The sequence below is a fragment of the Gopherus evgoodei genome, chromosome 11 (genome assembly GCF_007399415.2).
Source record: "Gopherus evgoodei ecotype Sinaloan lineage chromosome 11, rGopEvg1_v1.p, whole genome shotgun sequence".
In the NCBI taxonomy this organism is placed as follows: domain Eukaryota; kingdom Metazoa; phylum Chordata; order Testudines; family Testudinidae; genus Gopherus; species Gopherus evgoodei.
Genome location: NC_044332.1, coordinates 64,016,940 through 64,039,756, shown reverse-complemented (window position 1 = coordinate 64,039,756; position 22,817 = coordinate 64,016,940). Strand labels below are relative to the sequence as shown.

Sequence of the window (22,817 nt, the reverse complement as noted above, 5' to 3'; positions counted from 1 at the left end):
AGTTAGGAAGTTTTTCCTAATGTCCAACCTAAACCGCCCTTGCTGCAATTTAAGCCCGTTGCTTCTAGTCCTATCCTTAGAGGTTAAGAACAACAAATTTTCTCCCTCCTCCTTGTAACAACCTTTTCAGAGCTATTTCTTAGAAGCGAACAAGTCCTAGCAACCCAGATGTCTGCATGCAAATCTTGCCAGAGAAAATCAACAGGAAATAAAATATTGGTTAAGGTTCTCTTTCTGCCCCTATTCTTTTATTCTAGCATGCTCTTTCGGATTGGCTGCAAGGCGCTGGTCCCTCCCAAGGTTGGTCTTCCTTGCCGCCGCCACAGTTTCATCCAATATATGATCCCATATAATCAGACTGAAGCGCAGTACTAAGTGATGCCAAACTAACTCCACACCATGTGGTTTCCCAGGGAGAGACGAGAGAAATAACTGTGAAAAGCAATGACTTCTCTGTTGGAAGATGCTGCATCAAGGAATGGGGGGAAACCTGTGTTTATTAACCTGAGGGTTGTAGTGCTGAAAGCCTGCAGGGTTTTTCTGTTAGTGGGCTTCTATAGTGATGCTAGCTATCATATTTATTTATGATTTTTTGATTGATTTTTTTTTTTGGTGTGTATGTGTGTGTGTGTGTGTGTGATACCACTTATTACATATATTTTCAAAACACAAATGAAGTCGTAACTAGCTTGGTTTCCAGGACTCCAGGTGGGTTCATATTTCAAGTTTGTGTTTGATGAGTTTGTGTTTCCTGCTGCAACCAGAGGAATTTTTTAAATGATTTTCCCTCTTCATCCCCAGTCAGTTTGCTTTTATATATATATATATATATATATATATAATTATAATTCTTCCCTGTACCAAAAGAGACGGCATTTGAAATTTAGTTTAATTAAATTGCAGAAACAGAATCACGGCTCTGGTACTAACAGAGAGAGACTACATTATTAAAGTAATAAAAGGGAAAGAAACAATTTATTGAGGACAAACTCAGGAAAGCGAGAGCAGACAGACAGTTAATGAAAGGCAAACCAGGGCTTGGCAGCACTTTATAGGGCAGAGTGGAGCTGGCAAATGTCCAGCTGGAATATGTTTCCTAATTAACTCTAATTCTCTGCTTTTGGATTCAGAATAGATTGCTGTGTTTTCATTTCTCCGTCCTGGGCATTCCTCTTGCTGAATCCTCCTCCTGAGCAGGAATTTACGCTGAGCAGTGAGCGAGTACCTAAATAAATAAATAAAAATCAACAGCTATGATCCATCTTAGTTTTCAAGGGTAGAGGAATATGCTTTTAATGCTGGTCTCCAAGCTACACATTCCGCTGCAGGAACTTCATTAACACACTCATTAGTGTTATCTGATTCACTGCTGTAGCCTCTCCTTGGGAGTTTGGAACAGCAGCTGGAAGAGCAAATCAGCTTGAGCTAATGCATATGTTAATAACACTAATGTTGTAGCATTTGGTGTTGCTAAAAGAGAGACAGTAAAATATCTATGTGTCCCCTACACTTAAAAAAGAAAGGGGGAAAAAAAAAAGACTAGTGCAGCATAAAAAAATAAAGCTATCTGCTAGGAACATTTATAGTCAGTATTTATAGATTAGCGCAGTATGTTAGATATTCCGACAGTAAAATACCCACATGAAGACCCATGCAATGAATTATTCAGCAAGATCTATTGTAAACTCATCTACTGACAAGGAAAACAAACTAACGTTTCAGTAAGTTGAAATGAGTCTGCCACCTATGACCGTCCAGCTCTGCATAGTCAGTAGACCTCTGCCAGCATAAACTGAGTACTCCATCTGCTTTCTGTTCATCATTTTTAGTGGCACACAGAATGCTCCTCTGTCTCGTTACACTTTGGGGTTTCAGCTGAAGTCTTGAGTATAATTAAACAAATTAGCAACTTCACTTTGTTGCTTCAAGGATAGAAATTAGTCAGTTTGCTCTACACCATGGGTCAGCAAGCTTTCAGAAGTGGTGTGCCGGGTCTTCATTTATTCACTCTAATTTAAGGCTTCGCGTGCCGGTAATACATTTTAATGTTTTTTAGGTCTCTCTCTATAAGTCTATATATTATATAACTAAACTATTGTTGTATTGTAAAATAAACAAGGTTTTCAAAATGTTTGAGAAGCTTCTTTTAAAATGTTGATCTTACGCCTCCGGCCTACTCAGGCCGCTGCTGGTCTGGGGTTCTGTTCACCTATGCCAGCAGCGGGTTGAGCGGGGCCTGTGGCCAGGACCCTGGCTGGCAAGGGTCCGGCAGCCAGAAGACCAGACCAGACCATTCGGGGCCAGTGGCTAGGACCCCAGACCACTGCTCAGCCCACTGCTGCTCAGGGATTCCATCTGCCAGCTCCTGCCAGCCGGGATCCAGGCTGCCAGACCCGCTCAGCCTTCTGCCGGTCTGGGATCCTGACCCTGCCCACATACAGTGGGTACCTACCTTCTCCCTGGTTCTGGCCCATTCTCCTCCTCCTCTCTCTGCACTGAGCTGAGGGTGGGAGTGGACCGAGCACAGGGCTGGGGGTGAAGAGTCTGGCCAGGAGCTAGAATGAGAGAGGGGGCTCAGGGCTGGGGCAGAGGTTTGGGTGTGGGGCACTTACCTGGGCAGCTCCCATCTGGTGCGAGGGGTGCAGGTGGGAATGTGCAGGGGGTGTGTGTGCAAGAGTTCCCATTTGGTGGTCAGGGTGGGAATGTGGGAGGTGCAAGAGTCAGGATGTGGGGGGTTCATGGGGGGTCTGGGTATGTGAGAGGGTGCAAGAGTCAGGGCTGGGGGCATGTGAGGTGAGGGTCTGGGTATGTGAGAGGGTGCAGGTGTCAGGGCCGGGGGGGGCTGGGTATTTGTGGGGTTGCCAGATTCGGGGCTGGGGTCATGGGGGTGTGTGAAGGAGTCAAGCAGAGGGTTGTGTGTGTGTGAGGAGGGTACAGGGTTCAGGGCAGAGGCCTGGGAGGTGTGCAGGGCTGAGGGCTGTGTGTGTGTGTGGGGGGGGTCAGGGCAGAGGGCTGGAGGTTGTGTGCGCGTGGGGGGGGTCAGGGCTCAGGGCAGAGGGCTGGGGGTGTGTGTGCGTGGGGGGGGTCAGGACTCAGGGCAGAGGGCTGGGGGTGTGTGTGCCTGGGGGGGGTCAGGGTAGAGCCCCCCCCACTCCCACTTCCACGGCTCCCAGCCGGCTCACCCACTCGGGGCCCCGCAGCACACTGAACGAGCACAACTAGCGCTCCCCAGCAAGAGAGTCCCCTCTGGCTGTGTCTGGAGGAGCCGCTCCGGGAGGCGCATGACCCCGCGGTATGTGAGTTCCTCACCCAGGGCTCTCTGGCCACCATCGATTCCCGCTCGCCCGCATCTTCTACGTGCTCAGTGCCGCTGTGCCGTGGGGCTCTCCGCTCCTCCCAACTCAGGAACAGCAGATACCGGTCCCTGGCCGCGGCCGGGTGCCTCCTCCTAGGGACACTCAGCAGCCGGCGCTGCTGCCGCCACCGGCCTCTCCTGCCTCCACCGCCCCCGCATCCTGCCACCATGAGTCGGGACCGGGTCCCACAGTGAACCCACTCCCCCAGCGCACCGCCAATCCGCCATGGCCACCTATACCAAAGCGGCCCAGGTGAGCGGGCCTGTCCGCACTCCCGGGCAGGTCTCCTCACCAGGTAAGGGGACGTGGGAGCCCACAGGAAGGCCGCTGAGGCGGCTCCTCTCTCGGGGGAGCACGGGCTCTGCACCTCACTGGCTGTGTGTCCTCGGGACTCCAGCAGGCAGCAGCGTGCCGTTAAAAATTGGCTCAGGTGCCATAGGTTGCCGACCCCTGCTCTACACAATGAATAGTTGAATTAAGTAAAATGAGCAACATGGTCCATATTTCAGCAGCACTGCAGTACTCCTCAAGCTACTAATTAGACAGTTCAAGATAACGAATTTCAGGTATCTAATTTGTGCCTATTTAGGTGCTGTGTGCCATGAACTTCAGTATTTCTAGCATGAATGATGCCGAAAGGGTCAAAGAGAAAGCAAAAGTGACAGTGACTCTATTCTCTGATTAACATTCGTGTGCCATGCATTTTGATTTGCATCCCTTGTCTATGTTCTTGAAAATGTCATGAAGAGTCTACATTTTTGGTGTCAGGGACTGCTGCTGGTATCTTCATTTTTTCCTTTCTCTTAGTAACACCTTAGTTAGCTACAAGATGTCAATACTATGTTAGAGTACTATGTATGCAATTGTACTGTGTTAGAGAGGTGATGCTGTGTTAGAGATGCAGATGCTGATAGGGGCTTCTTATGAAAGGTACTGGCTCAACAGGGATGGAAAAGGAAAAGTCCTGTTTTTGTTAACTAATCACAGATACAGTCCAGGCATCTACCACACACTGTCCCACTAATGTACCTCAGTCCTGATGTGGAAGAGCTATCTCTTGTGATAAGGCAGCCTCAGCATGTGATCTTTTTGCAAAATCCACCACAGCCAGAAACTTATTAACGTGAAACTTCCTGAAGAGGAACTGAGACCATACAATAATTCCTCATGGGCTACTTAAAGTCAAAGTAAAGGTTTTTTTCACTACTCCTAGCCTGTTTCAAATGCCAACCGGTGCCATATTCTAGTTGGGTCCCCCCCAGCTCTGCCATCTGGTTCCCCTTCTGATCCTGGAGCCTAATTATCTCCTCCTTATTCACACAGAGTAGTGCCTTCCTAGGTGAGGAGTCTCACTGAGTCCATTTCCATTTGACATGAATAAGGATGGCAAATCCTGCCCTTGGTAGCTCACTGGATTTGAGAAATTGTCACATTTTATATCTGAATTTTGTTTTCCTGCACATAACATCTGCTAAGTGGTGATGCAATTTCAATTACTTTTTTTAAAATCTGATCTAGGTTGCAGCTAATTTCACTTGAGCTAATAAGTGAATAGTCCCTCTAAACTGTATTTCAGAACTTTTATCTGGAGTCCACGTCTTCACTGGGCACTCTGTATTCTGCACATCAATAGAAGTTCTGCACAGTGAACTAGTGCAGAACATGCTATAGCAACTCATATTTGCAAATTAAAAAAAAATTGGCCCAACACTGAGTGGTTCTTTTTCTGGCAATATCTTTATATTTTAATTTCATAGATATTGCCTGTGTATCATAAAGTGTTTTCTCACATTCCACTCTAAGCACTTGATTTATTATTTTTTAGACAGAATAAACTAATCAAGGTAAGAAAAGCTTGCCCTTTATCTGAACAGAAAGCACATGGGCCATATTTTACTTCTCATACACTCCCGAACCCCCAAACACATCATGATAAAAATGAGAAATAAAATCCAGGATGTGAACTAGTGTGATCAAAATTTGGACAAGATTGCAGCTCTGTATATGAAGATTGGTTCCAGGCAAGAAGAGCATTCCTTTATTACTTTAAAAATAACATTGTTGGAGACATCACATTTTGTAGCATTCACTTAAATAGTAGGATCTTTATGCTGGGAAAATAGTGCCATGTAAAAAGACCAGACAAGTATGTCCCATTTCAGGATCCCTTAACACATTCACTTACTCTCTTCTTACCTTCATCCCAGCTATTTTGGCAACTTGACTCTATTGATTTATACATTTTAAAAAAAAAAAAAAAAAAAGCTCTTGTAAAGTCTGTTCTGAAGTTACTCCAAATACTTAAACTTGATCCTTTGATAACTTTCATTTATTCTGCCTCTCCAGGAGAGAGGCAGGCAGAGTGTTAAAGACTAACATTTTTGTAGTATAACTCATATTCTTAATTATTGGGAAAAGTAGAAAATATAATTAACAAAATCCCTATTCTGTTTAGTGTCAACATTTTACATACTAAGATATTTGGAATTACTTCTTCAAATAACATTAACCTTTTCAGAAGGATTTTGCATATATCACAAGAGGAAGGGCTATAAAGAAGATCATTGTTTGCAGACAGTAATATACAAGTAAAAGCCATAATGCGAGCCAACAAAAGGAGCAAAACTTGGCTTAATGGGGGGAGAATAATTGTTTTGAGGTTTCTCTCCACCACTTTCCTGTCACAGGATAACAGGTGTTTACTATGAGGAAAGATAATAAACCCATTCTGTATGCTGTAAATATTTTACAGTATGGATACATTCTGGTTTTAATCTTTATGGAGAAATTAGGACAGTGTCTTCTCCAATTAAGTCAATGGCAAAGCTCCCATTGTTTTGAATGTATTAGAATCTAGTGATGAATAGGTTACTCCTAGGTGATAAACAATTTCCATTCAGTGGTAATGTGGATAATTAATAACTGCAACCTGAAGTAGTACAAATCAAGCAATTCTAAATGTCTGTTTCAACATGTAAGGCTACTTGGTACAACTTTCAAAAGTGACTATGACCCCCAAATGAAGCCCCACTGGGACTTAGAACATGGGATCGGAAGGGACTTCCTGGGTCATTGAGTCCAGTCCCCTGCTATCGCAGGCAATACTGTGACATAATCCCTTGGGTGCTTTAGAGACTGCTACCCAGTGTCTCTAAGTGGCATTCTTCCTCCTCAGACTTATTCTGACATCTTCCCACTGTGCCTTAATTGGAAGTTCGGAAGTAGTATTTACATGCCAGAATAGATGCTCTGCCCTTTTTATAGATGTTCACATTTGGCTGGATATAAAATCACTGCATCAGTTCTTTCTCTTATAAACCATTGATTTAATTTCCTTTCTCTGGCTCTAAGTCAAAAGATGGTTCAGGCCCATCCACTCTCCATATGCTAGATTAACCATGTTGGAGATACCAGCGTTGTAACTACATTGATGATGTGGTGGTTTGTACAGTGTACATTGACCTGTGCTATTTAGGGGTCCCAGACCTGTACATCATATCAAAACTACAAGAACTGGGAACAATAGTTCTGGTTCCTGATAGAATCTTAACCTTATACAATACCCACTACTGAGTATTCTAGATGCCAAATGCATTTATTTTTTTATGAATCAAGTTCTTAATACATAAATACTTTTGCTTGCATTGTTAATAAAACCAACAGCAATTGTACGGCATTATGAATTGCCTAGCTTTGGTTTGACGTCAAAGCTATTTTTGACACCTACGGAGCTACTGCATGGAAAATGTTAGTGCAGAACTAATATTTACTATTGAGTCAAGCCCCTTAGAAACAAGTTTCTAAGGAAAATTATAATGAAACGTTAGTTATAACTATGCTAGTCGAGTCCCTGAGCATACACATCCCCTTAGATCTTTTCCACCGAGATAGTGACATCCTTTTACTCCTCTCTTCCAGGAGTAAAAAACCAAAACAAAACACAACCTGGGTTTCGCATGTGACCAAAGCTGTTACAATAGCTTGTATTTTGTGGGTTCATCAAAATCTCATTAGCACTAACTGGAGATGTGGTCAGAGAAGAATAAATGTCACTTCAACTTATAAAGAGGAAAGAAGGATTTTGGCAAAAGAAGAGCACTTTTGCTTTGTTCCGTATAAGAAGGGGACCGTTTTGTTTAATGTAAAATGTTGTATCCACTTTGAAGTTGCCATACTACATTAGAGCTTTTATAAACCACTAGTCAGATAACACACAGGATATTGAATGAGCTCTGTTTCTGTGCTACGCATGGAGTTCTCTGATTACTGGGGCAATAACTACTGTGCTCTTTTCTCCCTCCCCCTTTGTTTGCATAGTTTCTTAGTCCCTGGTTCTGCAACTGCTTACTCACATGCTTCTTTTTAAGCAAATGAGATATTGCATTAGGCCTGGTCTGTACTAATAGTGTAAGTCGATCTAAGTTACGCTAGTTGAGTTATATAAGTTATGTAACTCAAGTTGACGTAACTTAGCTTGATTTATAGGGGTTTCTGCACCGTGCTATGTCAACAGGAGACATTCTTCCGTCAGCATAGCTTCTGCCTCTCGGGTAGGTGGAATACAGATGTCGATAGAAGAGTGCTGTCCCATCAACTTAGCGTGTCTTCACCCAACTTGCTAAATTGAGACCACTGCATTGATCGCAGCAGTGCCAATTTATCCAGTAGTAAGACATGGCCTTAGCTTCTGTTATAGTATCTCTAGGTCAGGCTATGCCTTAAGTCAATCCAGATATTTAAGATGGTACTGAATGAGGCTGCCTGCCTATCAATCAGTTCTTTTTTATGGTAGCATGAGACTGGCTGCTTATTGGTTTCTGGATTAAATCTCAGCAGGAAGTTCCCAAGTCACCGGAGAGACCAGCACCCTCTTCGTGCCCTAGTGCCACATTGTGGTCAGTGGAGGCACTCAAGTTGGGTACCTCTCAATATAAGAGAGAGGCAGCTGGCAAAATAGTGTTTTTTCTGTGTGAGCGAGAAAAGTTTAATCTGAGCTAGTTCCCCACACGGGGATTCTGAAAGACATTTATTTGCACAGGGTGCTGCAGAGGGTGGGGGTGAGGAGATGTGTGTGAAGCTTTGTAGGCAATCCAGTGCTGTTGATGTGAAAGCTGCTGGTTTTAGTTTCATCCGTGTAACTGGTGCTGGGGACACGTAAAAACTTCTGGACAGGTGTCCCTTTTTATTACTGTAGAAATCCAAATAAATAATTCAGAGGCACTGACGTTCTATAAATGAAAACTATTCTGTTCAGAAAAGCACTCACTTGAATGCCGTGCTTTAGAACTGAAGTCTGTGTTCCTCAATATATAACTTCTGTAAAATTTGAAAGGCAGCCCAAACTTCCCAAGACTGCTGGTTTATGGGAAGGTGAGAGGCCTCCCCATTACTATATCACTAAAAAGTTGGTAGACATTCTTCACAATTGACTTTAAAAGAGAGCTCCTGTGTAGGAAGCCTAAGAAAGGCCCATGGTCTTATTTTAAAATAGCCCCAAAAAGCAATTACCCTTCTTGAAAGTGGAAAGTATAGGATTCCTGGGTACTTCTTAAGCCTGTCCCGCAGGTACAACACACCTTTAAAGTTTAACCTGAATTCAGACACCTCCTGTGAGCTTCCGTTTTTCTCTCCTTGGCTTTGTTGCTGTAACTCCAGTTTCTCTGTGTGCATAACACCAGGCTGCAGTAAAGAAAAGTCAACTTTACAAATTGGGCTAAGGCCTCATTCCCCTTTGTGACATTAAGGGGTGTGTTTGTAAGATGGAAGGAAAGCATCTTGACTGGGTTCCAGTGATACCCCAGAGTCAAAAGATATCTAAGGACTTCCAAGAACTTGGAACTCCAGTGATGTAAACTCAGAAACTATGAGGGCTGAGGTGAAAACCCTTTTCACTTCTGGAATTCTAGTAACAAGATAGTGAAAGGCATTGGAGTGCTCTGCTCCCTTTGAAATGATCAGGATAAATTTGGTTGTCCAACAGCTCAAAGCTTCTTTGATTCCCAGAATACCTTGGAAGAAAATTTGGCTGTTACCATGATTGTGGTGTGTTTTTTTTGTTTTTTTGTGGGGGGGAGAGGGAGAGAGGGAAATGTGGTTAATGCATTCTGAATATCTTGCTGTGAAATAAGCATAGTGTAAGCTAGAAACTTTAAGCAGCACTTTATTCTCAACTACCCAACTAGTAGGATCCTCAATGGAGGAACATGACAGAGTTGTTGGATGAATTGTGGTGTGAGTTGGATGGACAACACAAAGTACAGGGCAACAGAGACTCGAGCCCAAGGAAAGGAAGCTGGCTCACAAATGCAGGCTGTGGGCGGAAGTAAGACAGAGCTTTCCTGGCTGCAAACCAGCTTCTCAAACCAGCACTGACAGCAGTGAATGAATGAAATGTGACTCAGAGATTTGAGAACATTTTATATAACTGTTAGCCACACTAAATTCCAAACAAAGAAGGGTGCTGTGCATAGCCCAGGCCAGAGAGGACAAAGGGAACCTTTTTGTGGTGGTTGAAGTGCTAGAGCCCTGTGAATGGCAAAATCCTGTTTGTTAATCTTTTCAAATAAAGAACTGACTATGGCTCCAGGAGGAAATACAAAAATTGCTGCTCCCTGACAATTCATACTTGTCCATGTTCAATATATATATGATATTTATACAGCACCATGGATGAACACAGCCCCCTTCCCTGAGAAGCTTCCAATCTAGGACCCTTGTCCTACAGCTGGATGGCTGTGGGTGTGAATTCTTCTGATCATGCAAAGCCCTAGGACTTCCTGGAGGATCACATGAATGCAGGTGTGTGCTTGTGTGGATCCAGCTGGAGGTTCGAGGATCTAGGTTATGTATGACGTGAGGACACGGAGAGAGGATGGGTTGGGGTGGGAACTAGAAAGAGGCTTATATAACATAAAACAACTTGTTGTTTGCATTGTATATGTAGTCTTAGAAGTGGAAGTCTTTCTAAATATACTAGGTTGACATGGGTTAGTGGTCCAGCACAGTCCCAAGAAATATGTCTTGAGGAGAGCTTGGATGGGTGTTGCCTGGCATACAGGATCAGGGAAGCTTTTCAGCCTACAGATAGGGGGTAAGCAGTGTACAGCATTGTTCCAAGAGGGCTAATGGTGCAAAATGTGAGTGTATAATTTGACAGGGAGTGAAGCAATATGGAGGCATTAAGAGAAGAATTGGCTATTGGTGTACTCTAGGAAAAGACCCCAAGTGATGTACTCAAGGAAAGGACCTCAAACATTTTCTTGCAACTTTGCATGAGATTTTTTTTTTAAATCCATACTCACATTTTAATCAAAAAGTGTGCTGATGCATTGCAGTGAGTTGTGTGAAAGCCAGGTTTTTGCACTGGCTTTTTTTCTAAAATCTTAAATTTATATTGTACATAGTTGCATTTATTACAAATGCAAGATGATGTTGGTCTATGAGTCTGATGTATCAGTTAGAGGATTTCTCATTTCTAATTTGCCATTGGCATGGAACTACTCAATTTTGCTTCATCATCTTCAGCTTGGTTGTTACAACTCTATGAAGGATCTGTTTGCACAGAGACCCTCTAAGTATTAGCTAGAAACATACTGTGATAGTATACCCCTTCGGGAGAGTCAGCAGCTGGATGTATTTTGTTTCTTTCCAAAGACACCTACCAATAACAGGATTTACTTTTACTTTTCTCCCTTAAACTCAAGAGCAGTATCAAGCCAAGGTTTTAAAATATGGATGCCTAAAGTTAAGCTCCTAAATCCTTATTTAGAATTCTAAATATTTTCATGTTTTCAGCTCCCACTGACTTTAATAACAGCAGATGGGTGCTCATTAATCTTGAAAGTCAGGTCACTTGTAGCGGGTGGGCTTACAGGTTCTAGAGAGATCACCGGTTCTACCATTATTCCCATTTTAAATCTAGGTAACAAGGCTCTGGGTCCTGCGAGACCTTGAATTCCCGAATGGAGTACATCTATTATATTATGACTCTTAAATATCTATTTTAGAAACCCAAGTGGAAGCCAGATTATTTTTAAAGACTCCCTGAAGCCTTTACAAGGGGATATACTTACTGGACTTAAAACTATTAACTTCAGTAATAAAATGGGAGTAATAGAAAATGTCAGGTGAGTGTGAGATTTTAAAGTTTTTTAAAGACTTTGGAATTCAAGTATTTTGCACCGTTTTCCAGGGAGAGAATATGGATGGCTGAAAAAATTAAGTTCAGAGAAACCAGCTGCCACAAGTACTCCTGTTCTTCATGCTGGGAGGGGAAGTGATCCTTATTACGGCAATTTAATTTTTTTTTGTTTTTTATCTGTAATAGTGATTCAACTCCTTGTTCAGGCATTTGAGTTAGAACAAAAGCATTTTTGTTTTGTTTTTGTTTTGTGTCTGTAAAGATGAATCATCCCTGCCTCCTCAGTTCAGAGCTGACAGAGCTCCCAGGCCTGGGCCCAACAAAAAGGAAGCTCAGTTTGACACAACATTGCTGATATTAGCAACGTTTAAAAAAAAAAAAACAAGATGGAAAATAACCATCTTTTGGGAAGGAGAGGTGTTGAACCTGGGCACCCTTAAAACATGATTAAAGGGGGAAAATGGTGAATGAATCTAATTTTAAATGTGATCAACAAAGGGAAATAAAGTTTTGTAGCTCACCTTTATAAACACAAGAGATTTGTGTTGTGTCACTATATTTCTTTCTCTGAACTGTTTTGGACCTGGATTGCAGCATTTCTTTAACCCGCCTCATAGTAGGAAGATTTGAAGCACTGCAATCTAATCCCTTTCCCCACACCGGTGGATATTTGATCCCTTTTGATGGAGACTTCACCATGAAACTGCAGCATAAGAATGTGTGGGTGGAGGCAGCAGGTCAGGATCGACTGCGAAGACTCTAACCAGCGCTGTCAGGATCTTACTCTTACACAAGAACTGATCATACTAAAACATCCAGTTTCCAAAATTAAACAATAAAAGAGCAGAATGAAGAAGGCTGTGCATTGGGAGGTTAGGGGGTAGAGGAGAAAGCTGAGGCTCTGGATGTGCACTATAGAATGCAACCGGTTAATGGATCAGAATAACCCTTGACTAGAAGGACTGTGGCAGTCTATAGAAGCAAAGTGCAAGATGCATGGGACTCTTCATACCATTTAGTATGGCTGGCTGGAAGAGATGGTTTGTTTGGCTTTCCAGTGTAGGGCAAGTGCACCTCTTTGGGTAGAACAGGTAAAGCTGTAATACTGGAAGGGATGTAGGAATAAATGAGACAACATTGAGGGAAGAAGGGGAAAAAGATTAAATGGAATGAAAAGGAATTTATCAAACCTCCTGCTTGAACTGGCAACACTTCCTCTCTCTGCTGCATCCTCGAGTGGGTGGGATGAGAGAATCTACAGCAAGATGACCAGGGGCTCTCACCTGCTGGAAAGAAGCAGAGATTAAAGGGGAAGGACATAGACGACATACAAAGCATTGGCGCACATGAAGTGTAAATCCTATGCTGAGCTGGCTTGTGTTTCAAAGAAAAGCATTTCAAATGCTGAGAGAGATGGTGCTGTTAGCCGGTGATGCAATTACATGGCTGTGAGCTATAGAAACTTTTTCAATGTGGCACATATTAAACCTTTCAGAGGTAGCGCTTTGATTTTTAATTTTACGCTTTTGGCAGGCAATCAGGGTCTTTAATAGTGGGGGGCCAGAGGGAAAATGTTTCAGAACAGTGAGGATCTTATCAGAGTGTGCAATTAATGAATAATTATTAAAAAACCAGCAATAACTGGAAGAGCAGGCATGAGTGGCAATGCACTTCTTTGGTTTCAAGCCCATAATGAAATCTCAGATAGAAGAGAAATATGATATGAAGCTTCATGGAATTGAATCTGGGTTCCCCCCATCTTCTCCTAGTTGAAAGATAACAGATCTTGGGGGAGGGGGGAAACTGTCACTTAGTTTTATTTTAAGTCACTTAATTGTCATGGTGAAGCATTTAACCTATTTAACTAGCAAAGTGGTATTCTTCAATATTTTGAAACACTTTTGAATTGTTGAACTGTTTTTAAAAATATTGGTGTGAATATAGGTAAGAGTTCCTGGAAGCCCTGTAAGTCACCACCTTCTTCAAGTGGTTGCAGATGTCTTTTCCACTTAGGTGTGCAGGTGCCCAGTGCACCAAAGCCAGAGAGTTTTGGCGAGCAGTACCCATAAGTGTGTCAGCTTTGAGTCCTCTGGTGCCTCCCCTCACTGTTTAAGGGCAGTGCTGCCCTGATCCCCCTCAGTTCCTCCTGTAGCAAGAGATGGAGCATTCTATTTTGACCTCATAGTTCTCTGTCTCAGTCTTTTTCTGGGATTTTACTATATAATTAATCAGTATAGTTTAGTATTACCCAGAGGTTTAGTTTATAGTAGATAAGATCTGTAGTTATGCTGGGTGATGCCCTATCCAGAGTTTAAACCTTGTGGGGAAGGGGCTATCCCCAGCATTGACCCCGCCACACACACACACGGTGGTGTGCCTGGAAGAAAGGTGGTCTCACTGCAAATCATTCCGGAAAAGAACTCTGGTGGTGAGGGATGTGCATTTGAAGCAGAAACTTCTGGAGCAGGTCATGCGGCTCACTTGTTTAGGAAGAAAATTTAATTCTACCTCATCCTTACAAATGCACATTGCCAGTCAGCAGGTGCTTTTATAAACGTACGACTTTTCAAATTGGGAAGAAATTGTAAAATTTACAGATAAGTTGCCAGAATCCTCCAGAGAAGAGTTTAAGACTTTCATTGCGGAAGGCCATCTAGTGCAGAGGCTCTCTCAACAATTTTTTTGGTGACCTCAGAGTGCGGCCACCAACTCTTGCTGGTGGCTGCTCTGACAGTTTTTCCTAAAATACTTATTTAACTTTAGGAAAAACAAATAAATATGTACATATATAGGTCCAAATCATTGTAATTTATTAATTACGGGTTTTTTGCAGACTCAATAGAAAAAAAAACCATACAGTTGTCTCTCTTCTTTACTGGACCTAAATAGGATACAAACACAAATAAGGTGCTTTGCATGTTTTCGTCTTTTTGGTTGTTGTTTCTTTTGCCTTTTTGGTTGATTTTTTTTAGACTTACTAGCTAGTAAGTTTGCTGCTGTTAAAAGTGATACTTGTTTGTTAATATCACTTTTCACTGCCTTCAGACTAGCTACTAAGTTTACTGTGAAAAGTGACATTAACAAACATCACTTTTCATAGCAGACTTACTCAGCCCCGGCAAGCCTGGGGACAAATTAAGCCCTGGATGGGGAGGTGGGTAGGAAGGCAGTGGGGAGCAGGGGAGATGAGGAGGACTGATAGGGAGCTGGGGGAGGCAGCGGGGGCCAGAGGTGATGGGAGCTGGATCATGGGGTTGAAGCCTAGGGCCAGAGGAGGCAGCAGGGGCCAGGAGTAATAGGGAGGGAGGGTAAGCCTGCGGACAGAGCCCACCAGCAGACAGACACAAAACAAAACAAAAATGCTTTCGTTCTAACTTAAATGCCTGAACAAGGAGTTGAATCACTATTACAGACAAAAACAAAACACCACCCAGGAGTCTGGGGCCTCAAGAAAAGGTGATGGTCACATGCAGTCATGGTGGCTGCATTTGAGAGACACAGGCCTAGTAGCAAAAAGTCACTGCAGTCAAATTAGGACATGGCTGATACTTCCTCTGGTATTATGGCTTCTGCTGTAACAATGAGAAGGGCTTCATGGTTGCAGAACTCTGGTATATTTCCTGAGGTCCCTTTGACAGTCAGTTTTTGTTTTCAGAGAGAACTGACAAAACGTTACGTGCCTGTAAAGACTTGTGCTACGCTGGATTTGGAGATTTTAATCCTGGTGATAAAGAGACTTCACTTTGTGGGGTGACAAGAGCAGCAATATTGCCCTCAGCACTTCTTTAGGTTGAATTATCCCGCTAGACAGCAGACTTCTCTAGAAAGGGGTATAAGTCTCATAAGAAAAGTCTTCTGGTCCTAATTTCAACCAGTCGGCCCATCCTTCATCAGCTTTGGGCAAGCATCCAATCTGACACTCTGAGTTTGGCATTCCAGTCGTCACACGTCAAGCCATTCCTCCTCCATTCAGGGACAGGCTATCCCACTTCTACACGTCTTGGGAGTCAACAACTACAGACAAGTGGGTCCTAAGCGCTATGGGATGGGGTTATGCCATTAAATTACTGTCCATTTCCCCCTTCCCAACCTCCTACTCTGTCCCTTTCCAAGGACCCTCTGATGAGCCTATGTTCCTTCAATAGGTGCAGACTCTCTGGGCTTCCGGGGTGATAGAGGAGGTTCCTCTTCAGAATTAGGGAAACAGATTCCATTCATGGTACTTCCTGATTCTCAAGCCCAAGGGAAAGATGAAACCTATCCTTAATCTCTACATTCTCAACAAGTGCATCAAATACATAAGATTCCACATGGTTACACTAGTGACTCTTCTCCCTGCTTTGAATCACGACTGGTTTGCTCCCCTCAATCTTCATGCTTGCTTTCAAGATGCTTGCTTTCATGTGGTGGTTTCTCCCAAGTCCCAGGAAGTTTCTGAAATTTGTAGTGGCAGGTCAGCATTATCAGTACACTGTGCTTCCCTTTGGCCTGTCTTGCGCTCCATGGGTATTTACCAAACATGACTAATAGCAGCATATCTCAGAGAAAAGAGGAATTAATATCTTCCAATGTCTGGACAATTGGTTAGCGAGAAGCAAGTCCTCTGTTATGTCCAATTCACATTACGTCTCTTCAATCATCTGGGCCTGATTTTGAAAAAAGGAAAGTTGATGTTAATACCAAGTCAAAAAATCGTGTTCAAGATTGTTTCTGCTAAAAACAAATATTTCACACTATTAGTCACCTATGTCCGGCGTCACAATCTCAACTTTCAGCTGTAGTTCTTGTATGCCTGAAGTTATTAGGCCATATGGCTACATGCACTTACATAGTCCAGCATGCGAGATTGTTCCTTTATCCTCTTGAAGCATGGGGTTGAAGTTGGTCAATCACCCAAGTTGTCAATCATTAGGCAGGCTTTGTCTGAGTGTCTCTAGCGATCCTGGACTCCCTATAGTAGTGGGCAGTTATATATACCAGGGTGTTCCTTTTGCTCATCCTTCTCTGATCAAAACTATAGTCACTAACACTACCTCAATAGGTTGGGGAACACATCTAGGGACACTGAAAATTCAGGGCTTGTGATTGGAACAGGCAACTTCCTTTCAGATCAATTTTCTGGAGCTTGAGCCACTTTCAAAGCCTGACAAGGCTTTTGGGATCATGATTGGTGCAGTAGTTCATGGATTTCCTGACAATACCACCTCCATGTATTGTGAATAGGTTGGGAGGTGCCCGTTCCAACCAGCTTTGTCAAGAGGCAATAAAATTTTGGCAGTTCTCCATTAGGGAGAACATGATTCCCACAGCTACTCATTTACCTGGGGTCCAAAATCACTTGACCAATCATCTCCTAGGACCATAGATAGTCTCTCAAGACCAAAGTCCTAAGATTCATTTTCCACAATGAGGCATCCTGATGACAGACTTGTTTTGTAATGAGAGATGGCAAAAAGTTCCATCAGTTTTGCTCTCAAGTAGGTCTCAGTCCAGGCTCTTGAACCAACACCTTCCATGTGAATTAGGGATTGTTGACAATATACAGCTTCCTCCGATCCCAGTTAGCCCACAGGTCAACCTCACGTTGAAGTTGGATCATGCCAAACTGATTCTTGTTGCTCTAGTGTGGCCAACACAATGTTTGTTCTCTGACCTGCTCAGTCTATCAGTTTGAACACCCATATTTCTTCCTCTCTATCTTGATGTACTGACTCAGCATGATGGCTGAGGTTTACATCTAGTGCACAGCACCTCACGGCATGGATGCTGCATGGCTAGCTGAAGAGGAGGAATGCTATTTGGAAGCTGTTAGGCAAATACCACTCAATAACAGAGCTACCTATGCAGCCAAGTGGAAGCGGCTTTATATTTGGTCACTAGTCTGGAGGCTTCAACCCAGGCTAGCCTGCATTCAAGAAATTGTTATAGTTTCAATCCTCTTGTCTGTCTCTCAGCTCCTTGAGGGTCCACTTAGCGATGATATTAGAGTTTCATCCTCTAATCCAAAGGGAGTAAATTTTTCTCAAACTCTATTACAGCAAGATTTCTAAGAGGATTACTCACCTCCACCGACCTGTGAAAGAGCTGGTTCCCTCGTGTGACCTTGATACTGTTAGCTTCCCTTATGGAGCCCTGTATCTGAGCCCCTGGCAACCTGTTCTGTCCCTCCCCTTGTTTCTATAACATCTGCAAGGAGAGTAAGTGCTGTAGGCCTTAATGGCTGAGCCCCCATATATGCAGTTTTTCCAAAGACAAAGTGGCCCTACAACCTCATTCACAACTCTTGTCGAAAGTGATTTCCCAATTGCATCGGAACCAAGTAATATACTTACCAGTGTTCTTTCGTAAACTGCAGTCAAATGCAGATGAACAGCCACTTCATTCGTTGGATGTGAGATGATGCTTGGTGTTTTACCTGGGGAGGACTAAGCCTTTCTGTTCACCGCTTAGCCTTTGTCTTCTGTGCAAACTGAATGACAGGTCAGGCAGTCTTTGCATGCATGATTTCCAGGTGGATAACTTCCTGCATTATGACAACATATGAAGAAGCTCAGCCCTCGCCTTTGAAGAGATTACAGGCTCATTTGCAGGGGCGGCTCCAGGCCCCAGCACGCCAAGGCAGCCTGCCTGCCGTGCTTGGGGTGGCAAAATGCCTAGAGCCGCCCTTGCTCATTTGACAAGGGCCCACACAATGCTGATGTTTTGATACTGGACATTTACAGGGCTGCTGCACATACTTTTACCAAGCACTATGATGCTACCACAATGCTACATCTAGGTCAGATGTAAACTTTAGGAAGGCAGTTTTGTAGTAGAAGTAGGCTCTGAGTACCACCTCCTTTGAGTACTGCTTGAGAGCCACCTGAGAGGAATACTCCTCTCCAACCACTCAAAGAAGAAAAAATGGTTACATACCTGTACTGTAACTGTTGTTCTTTGAGATGTGTGTCCAGATGTGTATTCCATCCATCCTCTGTGCCCTCTGCATTAGTCTCTACTCTTTAACATTTGGTGCAAAGGAACTGAGGGTGCTGCCCTTAAGTAGCCAGGAGAGAGGGTAAGGGCCAGAAGGTGCCAGTGCTAGGCAGCATTCTCCAGCTTTGATGCTCTGGGATTGCACACACCTCAGTGGCATGCACATCAGCACCCACATATCAAAGAACAACAATTACAGTAGAGTTAGGTAACTGGGTTTTTTTAACTACAGAGGAGGCACAGCTTGGGCAATGATAGCCTTATCTTCCCCACACCGACCCACCAATGTGCTTGAACTCCAAGCTGAAGGACAACTTCTAGGTGGAGAAAAGGGTAACTGAGAAGACCTGGGTTCATTTCTCTGCTCTGCCACACGCTTCCTGTGTGACCTTGGGCAAGTCACTTTAATATACGTAGTGCTTCAGTTCCTTATCTGTAAAATGGAGACCATAATGCCCCCCTTTTCTGTTTTGTCTAGTTACATGGTAAGCTCTTCAGGGTGTGCGTGTGTGTGTGTGTGTGTGTGTGTGTGTGCGCGAGAGATCTCAGTTGATGTACTTAGGCACAATATAACTAATGATAATTTGCCTTTGGTGCCTCTGCCAAAGGTTCCAATTGTGGCAGTGGTTTTTGTAATGTGGGACTGGACAAACACAACCAAACTCATTTTGCACAGGGCATATAAACAATCCTCTATTTGGTGCCACTTCCAAAGACTAACAATAGGGACTGGGTTTGAACTAGCAACCTAGAACTGGAGAAACTGACCAATATTCAAGGCCTCCAGTGCTGTACCTTGAAATATTTTAATTACATTTTTAACAAACTTTGTACAATAACCCACATTATCCCTGGCATAACTCTCATTCCTTTATGGATCTAGGACCAGTTTATGGTAAAAGGAGAATTACATATCTCATCATATAGTGTTCACTGAGACCTTTAAATGTGTCAGGCATGGCAGTGACTTCTCTATTTCAGGTTATGTAACAGTTTTCATTCTAAATCCCAGTTAGTCAAACCTTCCATGCTGATTCCCACCTCACTTTGAGGCTTCTTTTCCAATCTAAAGAGAATTGATTTTTGTTTCTTTAGTTTAGGCAATTCACATACCACTCATGTACACAGCTTCACATTGTTCTGTTTCAAATCTAAGTGAGTTCAGACTTATTCAAAAAAATGTTAAGTGTATACTTCTCTGAACTTTGCTAAACGGAGAAAATAGTCTGGTGTCATGAAAAGCTTTCTAGCTGGAAAAAGACCTTTTAATATATTTATTTTTTAGACATTTTGATTGCTATGGAGCGCTGCAACTCGGAAGGATTTCAGAAGCCAGAAAGCCTTTTAAAAAAAAAAAAAAACACAATTAGATTTCCCAGTCACATTACTTTGAAAAACAATGGCACATAGTGAAAACACTTGGCCAAATTGACTGGGGGGTGGGGGGAGGAGATAAAATCGACATATACTAGTTGTGGCATTTTCCTGGAATCGTTACTAGGAGACAGAGCTTAAATCTTTGCTACTTTGACTGGTTACCCTGTGGTGGTTTTCAAATTTTAATGGTCTTCCACAGCCTCTGGCTCTGATTCCCTTCTACTATACAGAGCAGGGGAAAGGGTTTAAAGCAATTTCATACTTAAGGAAAAGGGCAGCAGACCCATATAATCACCATTCCCTTCTTGCATCTGCACCCCACTGTACCCATAAACACCATGCAGTGTAGGCTTGAGAGGCTTCAGCTAGGGAGCAGCTCTTCTGAATAGCATCTTCTCCTGTGAAACAGGTGGTATTTCTGCTGGGCTTTTGGGAAGAAGCTAATATTGCCACACGAAGCACTAACTTCTAGTGCAAGGTAGCATGCATAGGTGGGTAGGGGAGCCGCCATGCTAGGAAAGAAGAGGAGACAGTGACATGGAGTGTATTAATCAATGGAGCTCTTACCTCCTCTATTAGGACACAAGCTCCCTTTTCCCCTTCCCTTCCCCCCCTGCATCCCTCAGTCTCAGAGAACATGCAACAGAAAATATACAAAGTTCACCATAAGTATCTTCAGTCCTCTCCCTCTCTTCCCCACCCCAGCCCATGGCTCTTACCACAGGAATGTCCGACATGATATTTTGGTGACTTACATGAATTGTATTTGAAGCAGCGTTAGAGGCCTTTTATTCAAAAAGATGCTTGGAACTTGGAGCTTTGTTTTAGAACCTGTATGGAAGGTGAAGTGTGCGATGCCAAGTCCGATAATATGCACCCACCATGCTGACAAACCTTTCTTGTACTCTCTCTGACAAAAGTGAGAGGGGCTATAAGCTGCAGGGGGAAAATGCAGAGTCCTTTCCTAACACTTCCTTCTTCACCCTATTTCCAGGAGTACATGGTTCAGGGCTGGGACTAGCCATGTCAAAACACTGCCTCAAAAGCAATAAAAAGGAGAAATGTCGCATGCAGACTTGTGCTTCATCAGTTCTGTATTCAGAGTGGTCTATTCTGTACATGTCTCTGGTTGCTGAGGATGATCTGTTCCAGTTCTGGGCACCACACTTCAGAAAAGATCTGGACCAACTGGAGAAAGTCCAGTCAAAAGCAACAAAACATAGAGGTCTAGAAAACATGACCTTCAAGGAATGATTGGATTTGTTAGTCTGGAGAAGAGAAGACTGAGGGGGACATAACAGTTCTCAAATACATAAGAGGCTGTTATAAAGAGGAGGGTGATAAATTGTTCTCCTTAACCACTGAAGACTGGATAAGAAGGAGTATGGGTTTAAATTGCAGTAAGGAAAAACTTTCTAACTGTCAGGGTAGGTAAGCACTGGAACAAATTATCTAGGGAGGTTGTGGAATCTCAGTCACTGGAGATTTTTAAGAGCAGATTAGACAACCCCCTGCCAAGGATGGTCTAGATAATACTCAGTCCTGCTGCAGTGCTGGGGACCAGATTAGATGACTATCAAAGCACCTTCCAGTCCTACATTTCTATAATCTCTGTAGTTCCTCAGCTTTGTGTCTTGCCTTTAAGATGCACTAAAGTGAACGACTGTGGATCTAAATTGTTAGTTGTCTTTTTCAGTTTTTCACAGCTGTCCTTTCCATTGCACGTCCTTAGAAGTTGGGATTCAAGCTACTTCTCGAGTCTTCTCTCTGGTGGCTAGTGGCACATAAAGCTCAAACCTTCTCAGTTGGCCTCAGTGGCAAGGACAATGGCATTTTGGGCTGTAAAAGTAGGAGCATTGCCAGCAGATGGATGTGATCATTCCCTTCTATTCGACATTGGTGAGGCCTCATCTGGAGTACTGTGTCCAGTTTTGGGCCCCACACTACAAGGGTGTGAAAAAATTGGAAAGAGTCCAGTGGAGGGCAACAAAAATAATTAGGGGGCTGGGGCACATGATTTATGAGGAGAAGTTTAGGGAACTGGGATTTAGTCTCCAGAAGAGATGAATGAGGGGGGATTTGACAGCTGCTTTCAACTACCTGAAAGAGGGTTCCAAAGAGGATGGATCTAACCTGTTCTCATTGGTATCAGATGTCAGAACAAGGAGTAATGGTCTCAAGTTTCAGTGGGAGAGGTTTAGGTTGGATATTAGGAAAAACTTTTCCACTGGGAGGGTGGTGAAGCACTGGAATGGGTTACCTAAGGACGTGGTGGAATCTCCTTCCTTAGAGGACTTAGAGGTCAGGCTTGATAAAGCCCTGGTTGGGATGATTTAGTTGGAGATTGGTCCTGCTTTGTGCAGGGGGTTGGACTAGATGACCTCCTGAGGTCCCTTCCAATCTATTCTATGACAATATGCTATGTTCATTTTGCAGTTTTAGTTAAGCTGTTAAGAGCAAGGTTGTTATCCTGTTGTGAATTCTTTTGGCATTTACCATAGCCATGTGGCTCTCCATTGCTAAAGAGGGCTTCTCTTTAGACAAGATGTGCTCAGTGCCACTGCTAAGCTGTTAGTGTTACCAACCAAAGCCATTGGTTTTTTTTTCTTCTTTAAACGTTTTTATAGACTTGGAAGCTTTGCCAACAAAATTTGGCAAAATGTCTTGTCCAGCTTTCGCCACTGTCATTAATCCATAATTTTGCCAGATCTGCTATAATTAATGCCAGTTCAGCAAGCTGAAAATTAAACTCTTGTGTAATCACTTGATCAATCTCTTATTTCTATGTGTGAAATTAAATGTAACTGTCATTGTAAATCACTACTCAAGTATTAGGAGAAGAGTGGCACACTTATATATTTCAATACCACTCAATTTAAAAAGATTCCCATGTAAATATACTATGCAAAATTCTTCTCCTGAATTCTTCAGACCTTATGGGTAAAATGTCCTTTTGGTCCCATGTGTCT

At 43.1% G+C, this 22,817-nt stretch overlaps 2 protein-coding genes across 6 annotated transcripts in view; one reads left to right on the top strand and one right to left on the bottom strand.

Moving 5' to 3' along the window:
- The window catches only part of GPR39 (G protein-coupled receptor 39), a 123,424-nt gene that overhangs the window by 75,968 nt on the left and 24,639 nt on the right, over positions 1-22,817 (top strand). The gene's annotated exons all lie outside the window — the stretch shown is intronic.
- The window catches only part of LYPD1 (LY6/PLAUR domain containing 1), a 68,345-nt gene continuing 46,451 nt past the window's right edge, over positions 924-22,817 (bottom strand). Inside the window, exons 2-5 of one of the 5 annotated variants that reach the window (XR_004002677.1) lie at positions 17,829-18,019; positions 12,687-12,782; positions 8,933-9,035; positions 924-1,225 (exon numbers count right to left, since the gene is read on the bottom strand). Coding sequence is in view for 4 of the 5 variants with exons in the window: in XM_030580779.1 (XP_030436639.1) it covers positions 1,107-1,225; positions 12,687-12,782 (215 nt within the window). In the remaining variant the exon portion in view is untranslated. The remainder of the gene's footprint in view (positions 1,226-8,932; positions 9,036-12,686; positions 12,783-17,828; positions 18,020-22,817) is intronic. The other 4 variants (XM_030580781.1, XM_030580779.1, XM_030580780.1 and 1 more) reach the window with 4 other exon arrangements.